The 19,097-nt window shown below is 33.7% G+C and overlaps 5 protein-coding genes across 5 annotated transcripts; 1 reads left to right on the top strand and 4 right to left on the bottom strand.

Moving 5' to 3' along the window:
- Positions 1-2,055: 2,055 nt before the first annotated feature.
- On the bottom strand, positions 2,056-4,566 carry Tsp_04177 (AP-1 complex subunit mu). Its single transcript, XM_003374945.1, is given in 14 exon segments — positions 2,056-2,190; positions 2,251-2,301; positions 2,364-2,522; positions 2,587-2,692; positions 2,757-2,830; positions 2,849-2,872; positions 2,909-3,022; positions 3,083-3,242; positions 3,307-3,428; positions 3,477-3,589; positions 3,870-3,975; positions 4,034-4,112; positions 4,297-4,342; positions 4,536-4,566. The coding sequence occupies 14 exon segments, from the start codon at positions 4,564-4,566 to the stop codon at positions 2,056-2,058; spliced, it is 1,320 nt and encodes a 439-aa protein (XP_003374993.1).
- Positions 4,567-4,740: 174 nt separating this feature from the next.
- On the top strand, positions 4,741-5,748 carry Tsp_04176 (conserved hypothetical protein). The gene is made up of 3 exons (XM_003374944.1): positions 4,741-4,827; positions 4,985-5,095; positions 5,623-5,748. Exons 1-3 carry the CDS (start codon positions 4,741-4,743, stop codon positions 5,746-5,748), a joined length of 324 nt encoding a protein of 107 aa, XP_003374992.1.
- Positions 5,749-6,775: 1,027 nt separating this feature from the next.
- Positions 6,776-8,396, bottom strand: Tsp_04175 (protein ras-2). Its single transcript, XM_003374943.1, has 3 exons — positions 8,363-8,396; positions 7,192-7,790; positions 6,776-6,850 (listed from the first exon to the last, which is right to left on the bottom strand). Exons 1-3 carry the CDS (start codon positions 8,394-8,396, stop codon positions 6,776-6,778), a joined length of 708 nt encoding a protein of 235 aa, XP_003374991.1.
- A 778-nt stretch (positions 8,397-9,174) lies between these two features.
- Positions 9,175-11,764, bottom strand: Tsp_04174 (propionyl-CoA carboxylase, beta subunit). Its single transcript, XM_003374942.1, has 12 exons — positions 11,576-11,764; positions 11,368-11,481; positions 11,167-11,292; positions 10,988-11,101; positions 10,772-10,924; positions 10,643-10,709; positions 10,458-10,578; positions 10,306-10,387; positions 10,075-10,198; positions 9,705-9,913; positions 9,371-9,569; positions 9,175-9,296 (listed from the first exon to the last, which is right to left on the bottom strand). The coding sequence occupies exons 1-12, from the start codon at positions 11,762-11,764 to the stop codon at positions 9,175-9,177; spliced, it is 1,620 nt and encodes a 539-aa protein (XP_003374990.1).
- Positions 11,765-12,235: 471 nt separating this feature from the next.
- Tsp_04173 (chronic lymphocytic leukemia region protein) lies at positions 12,236-15,583 on the bottom strand. Its single transcript, XM_003374941.1, is given in 11 exon segments — positions 12,236-12,353; positions 12,549-12,642; positions 12,695-12,800; positions 12,867-13,027; positions 13,093-13,209; positions 13,271-13,397; positions 13,477-13,552; positions 13,570-13,633; positions 14,672-14,789; positions 15,127-15,161; positions 15,532-15,583. 11 exon segments carry the CDS (start codon positions 15,581-15,583, stop codon positions 12,236-12,238), a joined length of 1,068 nt encoding a protein of 355 aa, XP_003374989.1.
- Positions 15,584-19,097: the final 3,514 nt, after the last annotated feature.

Raw genomic sequence — 19,097 nt, 5'->3', positions numbered from 1 at the left:
TCGTGTCTTTTAAGAAAGAAGAAAAAAATGAAACTGAATAATATGCATGTAAAACTTCTTACCTGATAGCAAGAATGTTGGTGATGTGGTATGAAAGGGAAGTAAGGTGGTATGAATTTCGAATTTATGCCAATATTTGTTGAAGTCAAGCACCAGAATTGAGCAAATTACCCAGCGCAGTAGCGAGAGCGTTCTTCATCAATGAATACTCATATAATAATTGCCTGAAAATAATAAACATGACTATTTATATGTATGTATGTATAATAAATCGCTTCAGGATTTGAACAGCACAAAGTGCTTTCACCAAATTGCCGCAGGCATAGTTCACCATCAAATTATTGTAGACATAGTTTGCTTACTTGCACAGGCATATATGTTTACATAGGGTGAATAAGGGTAGTGAGCTTGTATGGCATTCCAAGACTTAATACTATTATGCAGTTGGATATCCGGCTCGTGCCGCTGAAAAAATAAATTATTCAGACCGGGTTTCATAAAATTATAAAAATGAAAACGTAAGAAAGCAATCTCACTTGTACGTGATGGAGCAGCAACGTCTATTATGTTCAAATATCATGAAACATCAGTGTAATGCGGATCACTACTGCCAAATGAGCTTTGCTCAAGGTTTCATCTTATTATTTTCATAGAATCTTTGAATGGGAATAAAAGTGAACAAGAATGGCGGACGTTGCTTAGCGTAAAGAGAAGAAATTGTAAAAAATGCTAGTAATATATAATAATCTATTGTTTGATAACTACTATACAACGTTACATGATTTGCACATATTTATAAGAACAGGTCTGAAATCTAGAACTTAGATTATAATAACCATGCACAAACGTTCACTGCTGCTAAGTAATACTGCTAAAGTTGCTTGGCATTTATCGCTATTTAATAATGTATCTACTTAAATGTAGAACTTCAAAATTTCATCGTTTGTAAGCAGATTTATCCAGTAAAATTTAATTTCTTATTTCTCAACATCCTGTTCGCTACAAACAACAATGCAATTCTTTCCAAATAAAAGTAATTTACTTGAACTGTCATTGAAGGAACTGTAGTGGATATGGGTGTACAGCGTAGATCATTTGGATGGAGTATATTCCGCTACTTACAATTGTGCTGAGCAACAACTGCCTGCCTGCTTGCGTGAAATTTCCTGTGGTCAGGAAAGTTGCTTTAACGACGCAAACCGACGCGAGCTGCAAGACGACTTAAATGCACAAAAGAAAGTAAAATAGACGAGCAAAAAGGTACAACGTCTTAGCCATAGGGCATGTTACAGACTAATAAACAAGCGTAAGTAGTAATGACTTCCGTAAAATGTTCGATAAATTCTATGCAAATACCCAGTAATTAAACATAACATATTAACATATAATGCTTTTCAAATGACATTGAAGTTTTACTGCTATCGGTAACTACTGATAAGTAAATGTTCATGAAATATATATAATGAGCAATTTGGAAATGTTCATTTTATGTTTTCCAGGAAAACTTCTGTGTACAAGACAAGTATTAAGGAAGGTTTACTGAAATTTTATAAAACTCATAAAGTATTCATTTATCACTGAGAGCCATTAAAATAAATGTCCATAAGTTCACAAACGGAGAAATATAATTTTGAAAAAACACTGAATATCCATAACACATCAAAATATGCATATCTATAAACGGAAAGTTTAAAATAATGTATAATTTTTAACTTATGCGTTTTAATTTTTTTAAAATTACCCATTTTCACGATGACACGTTGTTTATCATCAAATCACAATTTGTATAAAATATTCAATGAAATGTTTCCAATTGTTCCATTTAATACGATGCATCTACAATGTTTAATTTTTCAAAGTATCCAAAAAATTTGAAACTTCTTTTCTCTTTGCTTAATCAGATCTTTATTCAGCATATATTCTTGAAAACCATGTCAACTGCGCCTAATAAATGATGCCTCACATTGCTGCAAGTTGTGAAGTGGGGGGGGGGGGGGAAACGATGATGCAGAATTGAAATTTACCAACAACAGTCTTTCTTTAAACTGTCTTTCGTCAAATTCTCACTTGGAAGCGACCAGCTTTTGTAATGTACTTAACTCCCTTGAATGGTTTATATTTTTCTCCATACATGTCAACTCGATTCACTTTAATTCCAGATACAGTCAATTGATTGATTAAAAAGTGAACCTGAAAAAGTTAAATAACGATTATAAGTGCAAAAAAAATTTCTTTGAATATTTTTTTCACGTTTATGGTTGGGCTTCCGTCAGTAGATGTCGCACAAGGTTGAACGGTTACCTGAATTTGAAAAAATAAATTAACAAATAATTCAACTTAAAGCTTATTATAAAAAAGCTTACCGTCCCCTGTAAATTTGGTAATCGCGTGTATTCAACTTTACCAATTTCCCAAAGAAGAACTTTTGTCACCGTATCGAATGTATATTTACCTTGAGTAGGTACAAGATTACAATTAACCACGAACTTCGGCATGACTACTGTAACAGAAACATCTTCAAGCTAAATGAATAATGCTATTTTTGCATGAAGATGTATTTCTATCAGGTGTGATGAAAATAATTACCATTTTTCCAATGTTATGTTTCGGCGAGACGGTCAAGTCTAATTTTCCACCTTGAGTATTTTTGAAAGTAAAAGAATGACGCAAATTAATTGGTAATGTGACCAAGCTAAAATTGGGTATAATAGTACATTTGAAATGACAATCAAAGCAATCTGTTATACAGTTTTTACCTTTGCGAACCAATATGAAAGGACATGAGACGAAACTGTCCGTCTGGGGGGACAAATGAAAGTACTCGATCAGTCTGAATAATAAAACATACCAACCAAACTGTGGACATGTTGTGCTACAGACGACATAAAACTAATAAAATAAGCTATACCTCCCAACGCTTGAATCGTACACAAGGATGAAAACTAACGTCATCAAATAGTCGTGGATTGGAAAATGCCATGGTCAAATCAGGCATCCCACTGAGCTTGATGCAGCAGTCAACCTGTATCCCAAAAAATAACGTACAACAATTGATTAAGTAAAAACACCATTTTTAACTAACATAGCCTTGAATTTCAGCGAATATTGCATTGCCTGATTTATCTACAATTGCATCAATTTCCTCCACCACATCAAAGTAAGCTTCGTTATTTGTATAACGAACGCCACTACGACGCCATGGAATGTTTGATAGCTGACCCATAGGAAGTGTCTCGCTAACACTGCATAGAAAAACAAAGTAGAAAAGCAATTATATAACATATATATATATATGAAAACTTTTACTTGGATTTCCCAGTAACTGTGTTTGCCAAATTTCGAAAAAAATTCGGAGGCTTAATTAATTCTTGCAAAATATTCGATTCTGTTGCCAATGGGTATCCATTGTCTAACATTTCATCGAGAAGCTGAAAAGAAAGCATTGTGAAGATCAAAGTAAAAATATTTCCATTCACCTCATAGATGGTGACCAAATTTTCTTTGATAATTGTATCATTGCAATCATCAAAATAGCCAATAAAAATATCAACAACACGATGTAAAAACTCAATAACCAATAAAGGTGGCACTAAAAAATAAATAATGTTCATTAATTAAATTTTGTACTGCAAATGCAGTGCAACTCACAGGTTTACAACACAGGTTACAAAAATGATGCAAACTATTCTACATACCAATAACAACACAATAAACAATTAATAGAATATGCAATATCGAAAACAAGGCAAGGCATATTTTAAAAGAAAACAACAATCATGAAGCTATCATTTGTACGACCCACTACAATTGCTTTTTAAATGTATAATAAGAAAATTAAAAAAAAATGTTGTAAAAATATACAGTATTACCTTCAGTATTTACAACAGCAACAAAGAAAAGTGCTTTCCGATAGATGCTGATCAAATAATGATTTGGAGTTGAAATGACGACCGGTACATCCTCCGGAGTATAAGCCTGAAATTGAAAACACCGATGATAAAGCATGAAAAGAACTTGCTTTAAGTTTACTTACTCGTTTCTGAGCTTCAAAAAAGTAATCACAAACCGAACGATAAATCAGCGCTTTCCAATGCTTTTCCAATGTTATGTCTCTGTAAATTGATTGGGAAAAACACGATAATATTTTAATTATGTAAAACTACACAAACTATGCAAGAGAACAATGGAATTGAAATAAATCTATTTGAGAATTTGAAAGATCACTGTCAATTATTATGTTTATTATTACAATTATAATATATTATGAAAAAGAGCGTATAAAAATAAACAACTAACCCAGAGCGATTGATGATAAATAAACTTTCGATCATTTTTCTGAATTCTTAAAAATCGCTTCAACGAGTAAAATTTGCTAAAAATTACATAATACCGTTCAGTAGTAGCAGTAGTGATTCATTGCATGACAGTAACTACTGAATTTCTGAAAATCAGTAAAAGAAATCAATTAAACCAAATATCTAACAGAACTGTGGAATTTATCAACTGAATAATAAAATGCAGTGAAATAAAAATACCAACAGTAATTCCTTGTAGTACAGTAAGCATTTCTAGAACAAATAAGCACAAATGTTATAAATGAATTCCAACATCACCAATTACGATCAAGCATTAACTGTTGTTGCTTTTTATTACTGAATTTATTTCAAATTTAAAAACATTTTAACCAATAAACAGGAAACTTAATGTTATAATAAATAGTACAGTGAAAATGATTTATTAATGATAAATACAAATTCAACCTTAAATTGTGAGGTCTACTGTACTGCTAGTTATCAACTAGAGTTGTATCAAGTCATCACTGCACACGTACAGAACTACTTCAAATAGCAGTTCATTTCGGTTTTGTGCATATTTGCATGTTGTCATGATCGATCATCTCAGTGCATATATGATTAATATGAAATACATGCTTCAGTAAGAGAATTGAAAAATTCATTAATTACTTTTTATAATGACAGTACAGGTAAAGTATTTACGAATGCAAAAGTTATCAATCACCAAAACGAATATAGGACAAGAAAAATTTGTTCTCATTACTACGTCAGAAAATAATAAACCTGAAAATCAACTTACGGTAATAGTCGTAATGTGCAAACAAATGCTGAGCAAGTAATCGAGTTTGTTGTCGATGAATAGCCAGCTTTTCCAAATTTATGTTCAACTTGTAGACTGTATTCAATTTACTTTGCTTATGCAATTATTTGATTTAGGAAAATTGAACGAGTGAACAATGTGAAAAATAACATTTCACTACTGATGGTTGATTTTTCACAGCTAATAAAGTATCACTTTTAAACAAACACGGCTAGAGTATTCAGTTTCAAAATGGCTCGCTTGCAAATTTTCATACTTAGTTGTCATTTGCAAGTATTCAACCACCGCTGCAACTCGTTCCAATGCTTTCAACTGGTTTGCAACAATCATTTCACACGTGATGAGCCTAGTGTTCCAAAGAAAAAATAAGCATAACAGAACCAACAAACAGCCACATTATTACCAGTTTAAATTAGAACAAAAAATTAATTAGTTTCGTTTTTTAATAAATTCTAATCCAAAGTAGCCGTCTATTGCAAAGAAAAAAAATATCAGCAACATCAATAGTGGAGGAGTGGTAGTGGACAAATGAGACGGCGTGAAGCATTTTTGTTCAAGGTTGTTGTTGGTTGGCTCGGAAATGGAAACCGGAGGAAAAGGAAGCAAAGTTATAAATCACGTCCGTTACAATGATGGAGATCAAAATCAGCAGCCCCGGAGACCTGATTATAACGCGCCGAGGTCGAGAAACGAAATAATATACGAAAGGCAGGCGGGCGGCGTAAAATGTCAACATATTTCTATTTGCTGACATGATGATGATGATGATGATGTTGATGCTGGTGAATCATCGCAGTGGATTGTGGAACAGAAAATATTTGGAAATGCTTTTTTTGTTCTTCAACAGCACGACCAGCGATTGATTAAAACATCAGAATTTTAAAAATATCCCACATTGTATTTGTTATATGGTAAACATTCTGCAAACAATTTTCCATTCCAACAACCACACACACACACACACATTCCAAAACGATGAATCAACACGCTGATTCATCGTGAACAACAACTGGCTTAAAACGGATACGCTAGTGCCGGAAAAATTGGCAGCAGTCTGAACTGAAGTGATCAAGGCGCTGTTTCCAAAGCCCGACAGGCGGAAGAAAAGCAGTCTCAGCTGAATCGACTCAACAAAAGATCCATCCACATTTCAAGATGTCGTTCTCTCTCTCTCTCTCTCTCTCTCTCTCTTTCTGTGTGTGTGTTCAGTGTAGATTTTTTTTAATGAAATCCAAAAATTGTACACGCAATAATTGATGAGAACGTGTTAAACAACAAAAATATCATCAACTCAGCAAAAACTTGAACACGCTGTCACGGTGGCGATGGAAAAAAAAATAAATAAGAATCTGAGAAATAATAGTAAAAGCAAAAGGGGAAAAAAACAATCCAAACGCATGTGTGTTCAACATCTGAGAGGGAAGAGAGCAAAAATTGAAAAGAATAATATTAAAATGAAATTAAATCAAAACGGACATGAGCAAAATGGAAGAAAAATAATAATAACAATAACAACAACAACAGCAGCAGTTGTTGGCAACAAGAGATTTTTCAATATTTTTTTTCTCTGTAGCTCTCTCTCTCTCTCTCACACACACACACACACATAAAACATAGTCTCATTTCCGACATGTCGTCGTATGGGTGGGTGGGTGTTGTTTCACGGAAAAGGCATGAACAGAAGATGATCGCATGCAACGTAAAACCAGCATGCCATACTCTCAAACACCGAGTACTGAAGATCAGCAAAACGAAATGGAAATAAATAAATCCAAATAAATAAAGAATTGAAAATTTGTAGCCTACCAAAATTTTCTTCAGACTGCGCCGTAGGAAAAAAACAGACAACGAATGAACAGCAGCGCACTGAGGCACGACGAAGTGAGATGGAACTAACTGATCAGCGGAACAGAGGAAGAAACAAACTCTACAAACAGAGATGAATGACAATGCAAAAAATATCCGAGCCGACGGGCGGCGGCTTCAGGACACGCAGCAGCCGTCGCAGCAGCGCTGCTTCCGGCGGTGGCGACTCTTTTGCATGTAATTCATCTCGCGGACAATTTCCGCAAAAACCGTGTTCACATTCTGAGCAATCTTGGCTGAACATTCCACAAAAGGACAGTTCCAAAATTGAGCCAGGGCGCGCCCTTCGTCTGAACGTACCTGGCGCTGGTGTTCCAAATCGCTCTTGTTGCCGACGAGCAAAATCGGAACCTGGTCGACACCTTTGACGCGCAAAATCTGATCACGCAGCACTTTGATGTCGTGAAACGTCTGCTGACTTGAGATACTGTAGACGATGACAAAGCCTTGACCATTTTTGATGTACAAATCCCGCATCGAGGCGAACTGCTCCGTGCCGGCCGTGTCCAAAATTTCCAAAACGCACGGCTGACCCTCCACTTCGATCTCCTTGCGGTAGAAGTCTTCAATGGTGGGGTCGTACTTTTCGATGAAAGTGTTCGAAACGAACTGCACCGTAAGAGCGCTTTTGCCCACACCACCGCTGCCCAGAACGACCACTTTGAACTCACGCATCACCACCAGCGCACCGTTCCTCGGATTGTCGTCTCTCTGATGCTGACCCCAGAGAACGCATAAAGAAAACTTCAACTGACAAATATCACTCACAACAGGCAATAAATTGACGCCATGCTTCCGGCTTCTGTATTCTGTAGAAAAGAAAAAAAACTGAAGTTTCAGCAAAATGATGACATCATCCAGCGCAGAGCGGAGAGAAAAAAGGCACAAAGCTTCGTCGACTGTAGACTCCTACTGATCTTACTGTAGATGGAAAGGTGAATTCAAGTGCAATTCTGAAACTGAATCCAATACTTCACAAATAAGAATTAACAACTAACATATTTTCAAAACTTACTGAACAAATATTTTGCACAATTGATCATCGACAGAAATATCGATCGCTGTTTTTACAGTATAAAAAATTCACAAACTTCACGTAAAAATGAACCTACCAATTAATTAATTGATTGGAAAAAAATAAAATTGCATTATACAAACCAGCAAATTCACCGTGGAAAGCAACAAAAAAAATCAACAACAACACTGCTTTCAAGTGTTAAATTGTTAATTTACAGCAAACAAGGCTGAATATTTTTTTAACACTTTAATATTATTTGAATACCTTTGAGTAAATATTTATTCTAAAAAATAGCAAATCGCTCATAACAAACTGAAAAGCGAAAATTAGTAAATATTTATTTTTAAGAATAAATTTATAGACGGCAATGTGACGACAGACGGGAAAGCTCTTGCATATTTTCATTTTATTTACACTGTGCTACATTTAAAATGACCTTGGATTTGCATTATTTCACATCATCTTCGACGTAGTAGTAATATTTTATCTCATAATATTTCTGGAATGTTTCAAGTTTATAATAGAATTTTCTTATCTGCGTCGAAACATGTTCTTCGAGAACATTATTTTTAGATCTAGCATTATGTTGATTTAAAACAAGACTGTACTTTTTCTTTCGAACAGTTCTCAAAATACTGATCATCAATGACATTTCGCTTCACTGTCGAAAAACTATTCCCTGTAAATAAGAACATCATCGCTTATTTATTTGTTTATATTTATCTTTTAAACATAATCAATCATCCAATTCAGCAAACGTACTTACTTCTAAATCGATTGATTAGCATAATTTGTATTCAACAAAATACAGCATATATATTATAGAAAACATGAAAAACAAAATCATTTATACGCTGCATTTATACCTACTTGTAAACTATTATTGCATAGATGATGTGAACTATAAGAGGTAAAAATTATCATTAAACTACTATAAAGCACTTGAAAAATAACCGGAAATGAGCATTAATGAAACTGCTAAGCAATTATAATCTGGAAGCCCAACAGCAATCAAGCGCCGAAATAAAATTCATATCAAATGCATAAGTAGATGCGCAGAAACTAATTAAGCAGTAACCTGAAAAAAATTTCCACTCATATATATAAACTGCACAGTTTGAAAGAACAAACTGAATTAACTATTCTTGATCGCGATACTATTCATCCATCCATTTTCAAAGTGGAATGTTGCCGTGCTTTTTCCACGGATTACTTTGCTTCTTGCTAGCCAGCAATTCTAAATCACGGCATATGCGACGTCTAGTTGTTTTCGGTTCAATAATGTCATCAATATATCCTAAATTTTGAAAGTAAATATCAATTCAATCAAAATAGAGAAGAAAATAAACAGATTTGAAAAAAAATTAAAACCTCGAACTGCAGCTGGAAAAGGATTGCTGAAAAGTTCAACGTATTCTTTTTCTCGACTGGCCACATCCTCGTCACCTCGGAAAAGAATCTGCACAGCACCTTTAGAACCCATCACAGCTACTTCAGCAGTTGGCCAACAATAGTTGACATCTCCTCGCAAATGCTTACTGCTCATTACGCAATATGCACCACCGTAGGCCTTGAAAACAACAAACACATAGTTGGTACTAATAATGAATGTATACTACTTGTAAACAACTTTCATTTATTATTAAAATAATTAGTTATTCCTATATGCATATATAGAAGTATGCAAATCAATTAACCTCTCTACCTTTCGAGTAATGATCGTTATTTTCGGTACTGTTGCTTCAGAATAAGCGTAAATCAACTTTGCCCCGTGACGAATGATACCTCCGTATTCTTGTGCGGTTCCAGGCAAAAATCCAGGAACATCGACTAGGGTAATTAATGGAATGTTGAACGAATCGCAGAATCGAACAAATCTCGCTCCTTTCACAGATGAAGTAACATCAAGGCAACCTTTAATAAAATGTGACACTACATACTATTCAAAACATATAAATTAAGTAAAATATATACAGAAAACAAAAGAAGTAAAATTAAATTAAATTACGAGAATGAAATTTAGAGCAAAAAAAACCAAAATTAACAAACACTTTTTCCACATAACATTATCATACCAGCAGCAAACTTTGGATTGTTGGCCACAATACCAACGGTTCGTCCATTCATTCGAGCAAAACCAACGACGATACTTTTACCGTCATACGGTCGAATTTCAAAAAATTCATTTTCATCGACAAGCTAAAATAATATAAATACACAATTTGTTGTTTACTTTTCAACTCGTGCAACAATTTAAATCTGTATGCTACTGCTGCACGCAAGATTTAATTTAAAAAACGCTATACGCTGTAAATGACATCCAGCATGTTGTACGCTGCAGTGCTTTCCAAAGGAACGACCGTTTGCAAGCTTGGAACATCACGATCCCTTGAAACAGACAAAACAATAATTAATTGAAATATACGTTTCACATATTAAGCATCACAGCAATCATTACCAAGTATCATCAGTTGGACGTAGTGGCGCAGGTTCACGATTGTTCAACGGTAAAAAAGTCATAAATTCCCTCAAATGTAATAACATTTCAATGTCGTTGTCGAAGGCTCCGTGAGCAACACCTATAAATAAAAAAAACTCATTGAAGACGCAACACTGCTTTTTCAAATACGTTTGACTACTTACCGGACAAAGTGGTATGCGTCTTGGCGCCACCGAGTTCCTCTTGAGTGACATCTTCATTGGTAACAGCCTATGTGGTACAATCTTCATTAACATCTTTTAATCTTCCTTTACAATAAAAACAACAAATACCTTCACAACTTCAGGGCCAGTAATAAACAAATAGCTTGTATTTCGAACCATGAATACAAAATCTGTCAATGCCGGCGAATAGACTGCCCCTCCTGCACATGGTCCCATAATTACACTAATCTGAGGAATTACTCCCGATGCCAGAGTATTTCTCTGATAAAGTGCAACAAAATATACTACTAATTAATCACAAAAATTCATAAAATTATTGATTACCAAAAATATGTCTGAATAACCACACAAAGAATCGACACCTTCTTGAATGCGTGCACCACCAGAGTCGTTCAAACCGATCACAGGCGCGCCAACCGTCATTGCTTGATCCATCACCTTTGTCAAAAATTTAATCATTAATCATTCATTCATTCAGCAGATGCTTCATTTTTCATTTATACTTTGCAAATTTTTTGCGCGTGAATTTTCGATAAACTACCACCAAATACTGTAAAGTCTTGACTGAACACGAAGCACGGTCGCCCGTAAATTTTTCCCCATCCTGTGATTACACTGTCACCGGGAACCTGAAAAGTTTCTATTTGAATAACGAACGTGATAAAATTGCACGACAGCAAAACCAAACAACACGTTCAACGCACTTTATTCTTCTCCATGCCAAACTCTGTACAATTGTGTTCCGCAAAAGCATCGTATTCAACAAATGAGTTTGGATCAAAAAGAAGTTCGATACGTTCTCTGGCGGTCAACTTTCCCTAATTGCATATAAATGTAGACAAGGAAATTATTCATATCAAAAAAAAATTCAATATCCCCATTAAAAAACATAATAAATAAACTGTAACGTACTCGTTTGTGTTGTGCATCGATTCGCTTTTCACCACCTCCTAGGAGGGACTGTTTTCGTTTAGCTTCAATTTTATGCTTCACAGCGATGGTCTGGCCAATGGTGCTTTCACCTCGACAGGCCACGGATCCAGAAGACAATATATAACGAAATGACGGCGTCAAGGCATACAATTTTGTAAGGCGAAACATCAATATCTAAGTATAATATTAAATATTTCCCTCCGCGAAAAAGTTAAGTAACAACCGCAGCTGATATAAATAGTCAAGCAAAATCACGTGTGCGTATATACAAGAAATGCAGGTTCTTATTCATTCAACTACAGTATTGCATCATTACTTGTAAAGTAAATAAATTTTTTACACAAAAAATAATTTAAATTTAATATTCACATGTTTGTCGTGTGGAATTTACAACGTATTTTAACATGCAATACACGTTGAACACGAATAGTTTAAAACAAATTGCATGCAACAGTAGCTGAAATAATAATGCAGACCAAATTCAATGTAAATTTTTTAAATAAAACAACATATTGATAATAATGATAAAGTACAGTAACATTTTTACTTTCATTTTGCTTACTGATGACTACTGTTGTTGATCTATGCTGAGTTGCTGGATTTTAAAGCTGCAAAATTGACTACGCTTATAAGTGATCATTATCTTGTGCTGACACCTAAAGTGTACGCATAAATTCTGTAATAAAAACAATTTATCGTCATTGTCACTCTTTGCAAAACCAACAATTGATATTTATGCAATGATATAGGCAGGCAACTAAAGAAAATATACTTTAAAATGAAATAAATAAATGAACATGCACAATTTAAATTCGATCTCAACAATAAAAAAAGATAACCATAACATATTTTCCGGGATAATATGAAAGTTTATTAAACAATTCTGACAAATTGTTTAACAATACAACTTTTCACAAGTGACAAAATCATACTGACATAAGTTTGAAATTACAAAAGTGATTGTTCCAAAAGAATTGGTTGATATCTATCCGGTGGTGGACAGTTGAATTCAGAAAAAGATACATCAATTATAGCACCATCATCCGCTAAAAAAATGCAAGCATTTAACAATTTCGAATATTAACAAAATCTACATACCATAAACAACTGGAAAGACAACAACACCCTTCATTGCAGGGGTTGATATCCAGTCGTTTGAATCATTAATAGCAAACTGCAAATCTACATGATTGTAAGCAATTCGCTTAAAAATTAAATGATTCATAATTAAGAAAAAACATCATTCGCTAAAGAATATAAACAATCATACCACGTGATCGCCTTCTTCCACCAGCAACTGCTTTTCACAGACGACTTGATCATTTCGATAAACCTTTCCATCGCAACGCAAAACACAAGATTTCATGTCTTTACCGAGAGGAATACGATTTAAGTCGACATCAGGTGAAGCAACTCCAACTCCCCACGAACCTGACCAATGATCAATAGAATTAAACTCTACAATACTGCATTACAACTGAAATTTCGAAATTAACCTGCTTGCTGAATTTTAATTTCAAAATAAGAGTTGTCTTGAAGTAAAGGTGCAGTGCAAAGTGAAGCTCCAGAACCGCATATTCGTGTACTGTCTTTCAACAAAACAACATTTTCTCCTGATATAAAAATTTCAAATAACAACAATGCATTCAACTATCTACTTTCAACACTGCTAACCGCTTCTTTCTGAATCCAAGCATATGCTGGCAACATCATGCAAACGAACATGATTCGTACCGAAGAAACTTGGGCCTTGAACACATTCTAAGCACATACGGAGGCAATTTACCATGACAGCTGTAAACTGAAATCAAAAACATATTAAAATATGGATATTGAAATTCACATAAACACTTCAGAATTGTCAAAGTGTCATATTAAACAAAGCCGCTACGACAAACACAACCAACGTCAAAATTAAGCAAACAACAACGACTAGTATCGATTTTAATATTGATACTGTAAAAGAAATTTACAAGAAATCAAGCTTGACATTTAAAGTTGATGCAAATACTGAATATGCCATATTGAACTGCGACACTTTAAAATTCAAGTTCAAAGTGAAGAAAAGCTGTTCAAAAAATTAAATGATTTTTAATTTCATTTGCAAAGTATTCATAAACGCTTTATAACTTTCACAAAATGAATTATTATTCCGATTATCATTTAATAATAAATTAATACAACAATAAATACATTTAATATAAGCTATAAATCAGTGTTCTGCAGTTCTCCCTTTCCCTGCTAATGCTAATCTATGCAGAACGTGAAAAGAATAGCCTTACTGTAATAAAGGGATGTTTAAGTTGTCAAATTTATTCAAAACAATAAACATTTGTTTCAGTTATAATTAAAATGAAATAATGTACAACTAAAATCACATGATTAAAATTTATTTATTTTAATATTTTTTTCTTAAAGAATATTTATTCAGTTATATGCTGTAAACGTTTGCAAAGATGGCAAAATTTACTTAATATATAAGCCTTTATTCAAAGAAGTTCTAAGTAGTAGAATTATCAGAGTTTGAACGTGAATAAAAGGTGTTGTTTTGAAAAATTCACTTTGAGAAAGCAGTGTAATTATAAATATTTTACAAGGAAAACTGTTTATTGATGCTCCATTGATTTAATAAATTGCTATTACACTGCTTCATTTGTCCAGAATAAATTTGATCTATAATTCGTAATAAACACGGTCACATGTTAATGTGCATGAGCGTAGAAACTGAAATTTGATCCAGTGTAACAAAGTGATGACCGTCTGCTCATTTTGCATAAACTACTAAGCTCAATTGTATTCATAAGAGAATAAAAAGTGAAATCAAATGCCGTGTAGAAGTAAAAAGAAAAAAAATAAACAACTTGTTGCACAAGCAAGCATGAACAATTATGCTATTGTGAAGGGTCAATCGGTGCTAACCATAATAAAGCGATGCTGTATTTAGCAATCGAAATTTCATTCCTCTAGTCAAAATCAGTAAATTTAAACGCGTTAAATTGGATCAAAATTGTACAGAAAATTCAACGTGCACTTATTGAAAGAAGCTAATTTCATCGTTAAATTTCATGAACAAACGGAATAATGCAGCTTTTATTGGCATTGTTATTAAATGAACAGTTGGCTTTTGGTTGAAAAATGAAAATCGCATTCTGAATATTTTCGACCAAATTGCGCATTGTTGAAGGCGAACGCGCTGAAGAAAACAAACAGAAAATTCTGTATTGATTTGAAATTCGTCCAATATCTAATTCACTGCTACCATACATAATTAGGTGCGTTTTCAATATCAACTGCAATTATAATTGGACGCAGCTGACAGTATTTTTCTTATCAATTCAAACTTCATAAAGCTTAAACACTTTGTATTTGTTGAATAAAAAATTTCATCCTTCTATTACACGTAAAAAATAGCTTTTTTTAAAAGCAATAACTTTTTAGAAAACTTATTTAATTAAAAACGAATGATAGCTAATTGAATGCTTATCGCAAAAATTAATAATACTCGGTTAATCCGCTTTTTCCATATTGACAAAACAAGTTTCTTGTTTGATTTTAAAAGTTATAACTAAAATAAATAAATAAATAAATGAATTACAAAACTGAAACATTTCATTTTCATTCACAGTGTTAAAGTATACTGGAATGTTATGAGTAAAAGTAATAATAATAATAATAATAAAATTTCTGAATTCAATACTACTTTTGTGGTTAGCAGCAGATTGTTAGATTTGCATTGAAAAGCATCAATAACAATAAGATGAACGTGGAATTTGTGTTCTGCAAAGAAAACTCTGAAAGCGCCAACACAGAAAGGTTAAAGAGTTATTTTTCTTCAATGCAATGCAAGCAGAATGCGGTTTTCAATGGCACAGAATTAACTGATCTAAATAGCCGTCACTGTCAACTGAGGCTTCTCTACTCCTGAAAATGGTTACCAATTGGTAATGCAATTTCCTCGCATAGCAGTTGTAATCGAATCGTGCACATCGACAACCGACTGCTAGCTTTCTTGATTGCTATTTCATTTAACAAGCATGTAAGCAAATTTCCGGAGACAAAAATTGCAAATTATCTCCCTTTCGCCAGAGCTGAATTGGATCTCAACAAGCGCTTGTTGTCCACATCTGGCCCATGGCACTGACTACAGTATGCAGTGCAAAGAGCGGCGTTTAATGAGATAAAGAGGGCTTGTGCCAAATTGAATTGTGTCCACGCTGAGGAGCAAATGGCGTACAACGATCTTATCACTTTATTGCATCTTTAACGAACCGGTACAATTCGCGCCTTGTTGCCCAACCCTTATCACACAGATTATAGAATTTATTTATTTATTTATTTATTTATTACTATTATAAGCTCCACCACAATGTATTGCTTTTCCTTTATCCTGTTTTATTTATACATTCTCATGTATTTTTATTAACAAATAATTCCTTCTTATTCTTTCATTTCTATATTATTACTTATAAATGGAAATGAAAATCAATTAAAATTTGAATTTGAGATTCGAAATTAAGATAATGTAAAACGTTTTTCTAAAATCTTGTCATTTATCACATTTTCATTTTATTTGATAAAAATAGATCCAACTTATAAATAATACAATTTTATAATAAATCAAAAATTGTCAATAAAAATAAATTCACACAAAACCTGTATTACGATGCATGTCACTGTTTCTATTTCGTACAAAAGAAATTATCAGATGAGAAATCATATTTTCATTTATCGCCTAATTAACCATGTGAAGATGTGATCATCGTGCATTCGGCCACGAGTCAACGATTAGCTATAGTTCGTTTACGTCAACAAGAACGAATAAATCGTTCCACTTTTGATAATGCTATTGTTGTTGTGATTTTTTTTCCCATCGCACAACTTCTACGAAATATCGGATGCTTTCACAAAACAACGTTCATGCTAATGAAAAGGAATATGCAATTTCCTTACTCGGTTTGATTATTCTTTGAACATCCCGAATAGAGTTTTTATACCTGAGGCATGCAAATTGTCTACAGTTCCATAATGAAGTCGCTTTTCTGCTAAGGTGTGGAAAAGAAAAAGCGGAAAAGTATTTTACTCCTGCTTATGAAAAGAAGAAACGTCAACGAACGTCATGATGAAACATACATAAATATTCTAAGAATTGTTACTAGAATTGAATTTGAATAAGAATATTCAAATTACTTTGTAAGAAATAATCAGTCTTTTAAACCAATAACAATTTTTTTGGGTTAAAAATATGAAAAAGAAAAAGCTACTTTTAACAATAGTAAAAAATTTGTAAAATGCAAAGTTTCTTCAATAAAAAAACCTCCCCAGCATTACCAAGCAAAATGGCGAAGAATTTTTCAATAATGAACTGTTATATCAAAAAATAATAATTCTTTCTTTCTAAAATATGTATGTGTACGTTTATTGTTGTCGATGTTGTTGTCGTTAGTGCTGTAAGTGGTAATGGTGGCGATGAAAGAAAAAGATGTACAGAGAAAAATAATGCAAAATTTTTGGCAATAAGAAGCAGCTTGGACATTGTCGAGATGGTCATTGAGGTCATCGCGGTCAATTGAAGCACACCCGGCAAGTGGCCACCTGTTCACACCATAGGACAATGGTCGTCCTCAAACGACCCATGACGGGCTTTGTCCATAAACGATAATAGCCACTGTCGCCGCAATGTCTACGAGGAGCTGGTTCCCACAGAGTCGAAACGAGCTGAACTGCTGTTAATGTTCGTTATACCGACAGGGCGCCCCATTGTGGCCAATAGACCGGCAGATTCTTCAATTTCACGTCACTTTACGACAATGAAGACAACGACCATTATTGCTTTTTCCAACAAGCAAAACAAACCCCTTTCTAATACTGAAACATCCCCTTCCAAAACCCTTTCTCCAGTAGACAATAGAAGCAGCAAGCAGATGAGGGAAAGAAAAAAAGGAAAACGAAATTCAGCAGCAAGAATGCCGGTCCAACAAGTCATTCGTGTACAATAAACCGTCTATTATTATATTTTATATTTCTTAATTATTCCCACTTACAATACAAAACAAAAAGCAATTATCATAATTTTGTTTGCAAAAAATATGTCCAACGATTGATAAAATGTGTTGCAATTTGAAAAAATACTATTATTCAGTCACATTCTGCTCAGCAAAGGTGAAATTTGATCAAAAATGAATAATAATATTTCAGATTTCATTTCTACATATCATCATCATCATACTGTACCTATCTGGTTACGGTCAGAGTTACTTTTTCATATGTATGTGTCTAGAAATGTCTATTACATTGCTGAAAACGTTGATCATTTGTGATCATGTTGCAAATTTTTTGTCACTTTTTTTTCACTGAATTTTCAATAGAGAAAGTTCACAAAAATGAAATCAATCTACAAAAGTAATTACAGTACTTGAGCAGAGAATAAAGAACACAAAAAATTCTATAATTGTATTTTGTTTTCCAATTCACCAATTTGCATAATTTTGATTTGGTTTGCAATAGAATATGTAAAACAAGTTGTCGCTGAGTTAGTTGTCAGTGGATGCAATGAGTCTGTTGGAAAAGAAGACAGTTAGCAGCACATCTTTGTGCAAATGTAATGCCCAATTTTGTTAATTCAATATTCTAAATGCTGTAAAATTGTTTATACAGATTACAATCAAGCGTTCCATTCATGCATTTGGCGTAGTAATTTTCTTTCAAGCAGCGTTAAACGAAAACGATTGTAAAAGGAAACAAAATGAAAAGAATCGCTCCTTTGGACAACAAGCCGAACGCAATTGTGTTCAAGCTGAGTAGAAAATTTCCGTTAGGTGCTTGCGGTAAATTGTGAGATTGGCAATCAGCCTACAATCCCCCTGCGGTGTTAATAATGAAATTCCCTACAAACCGAAAGCCGTTGTTCAATTGGTCGCCGACACTAGGTTCAGTGTCGACGATGCTTAATAATTAATAACGACGATTCGGAAACCACTGGCCACTGACAGCACTGATCGTTTCACCTGCGGTTGAATTTGGATGCTGTTTTCGAAAAGCAAAGCATCAATGAACGGAAACATGCCCAAACAACAAACAACATTCAAATCTATTGTCAAGTATTCAAATTTGACCAAGCATTTTCAAAAGTACTGCTTCTGCTGTTCTATCTATCTCTAATCAACGTGATTGAAATTTCCATCTTCACCATCACCTCTCTCGGGATTGATAATGACGATCGTTTGCTAATTGTCAAATACCCTTGACAATTGCATACATTTATACCATTTCCAAGTGAATTTTTCATCTTTAATTATCATTTATTTACTTATCATAACTCATCACAAACCAACATGCAGATAAATATTTCAAACTAGAAATAAGAAAAAAAAAGCAGATTTTTGCCAAACCGTGCATAGTTGTGTAATGATGAAAGGGTGCAATTGTATTATCAGTGATCGTCAATGAAAATCCTTATAAGAAACAGAAGATCGATGACCCCGGTTGGAAGTTTCAAAAAAAA

The sequence above is a fragment of the Trichinella spiralis genome (assembly GCF_000181795.1).
Source record: "Trichinella spiralis strain ISS 195 chromosome Unknown Scfld5, whole genome shotgun sequence".
NCBI lineage: Eukaryota > Metazoa > Nematoda > Enoplea > Trichinellida > Trichinellidae > Trichinella > Trichinella spiralis.
Note: the sequence above shows the minus strand (reverse complement) of the source record. Positions and strands in the feature narration are given on the sequence as shown.

Bases quoted from the DNA above. Each gene is read 5' to 3' on its own strand.
- Tsp_04177 (XM_003374945.1), bottom strand. From the start codon at position 4,566: ATGCTTACTGTACTACAAGGAATTACTGTTG. The intron at 3,429-3,476 runs GTGAATGGAAAT...CTTTCTTTTCAG, and splicing joins ATTTGGTCACCATCTATGAG to CTTCTCGATGAAATGTTAGA. The intron at 2,523-2,586 runs GTAATTATTTTC...TTATTCATTTAG, and splicing joins AACATAACATTGGAAAAATG to CTTGAAGATGTTTCTGTTAC.
- Tsp_04176 (XM_003374944.1), top strand. From the start codon at position 4,741: ATGATAAATACAAATTCAACCTTAAATTGTGAGGTCTACTGTACTGCT. The intron at 4,828-4,984 runs GTACAGAACTAC...ATGACAGTACAG, and splicing joins ATCAAGTCATCACTGCACAC to GTAAAGTATTTACGAATGCA. The intron at 5,096-5,622 runs GTAATAGTCGTA...CAACATCAATAG, and splicing joins AACCTGAAAATCAACTTACG to TGGAGGAGTGGTAGTGGACA.
- Tsp_04175 (XM_003374943.1), bottom strand. From the start codon at position 8,396: ATGCAAGAGCTTTCCCGTCTGTCGTCACATTGCC. The intron at 7,791-8,362 runs GTCTATAAATTT...TCTTTTCTACAG, and splicing joins CCGTCTGTCGTCACATTGCC to AATACAGAAGCCGGAAGCAT. The intron at 6,851-7,191 runs GTTTTTGCGGAA...GCTGATCTTCAG, and splicing joins TTGCTCAGAATGTGAACACG to TACTCGGTGTTTGAGAGTAT.
- Tsp_04174 (XM_003374942.1), bottom strand. From the start codon at position 11,764: ATGTTTCGCCTTACAAAATTGTATGCCTTGACGCCGTCATTTCGTTAT. The intron at 9,914-10,074 runs GTATGATAATGT...ATTTTATTAAAG, and splicing joins CAATCCAAAGTTTGCTGCTG to GTTGCCTTGATGTTACTTCA. The intron at 9,297-9,370 runs GTTTTAATTTTT...TTCAAAATTTAG, and splicing joins TTTTCCAGCTGCAGTTCGAG to GATATATTGATGACATTATT.
- Tsp_04173 (XM_003374941.1), bottom strand. From the start codon at position 15,583: ATGTGCACGATTCGATTACAACTGCTATGCGAGGAAATTGCATTACCA. The intron at 15,162-15,531 runs GTAACCATTTTC...TATTTATTTTAG, and splicing joins GGAAATTGCATTACCAATTG to TTATAACTTTTAAAATCAAA. The intron at 13,028-13,092 runs GTTAATTTCGAA...ATCATTGGTCAG, and splicing joins AATTAAAATTCAGCAAGCAG to GTTCGTGGGGAGTTGGAGTT.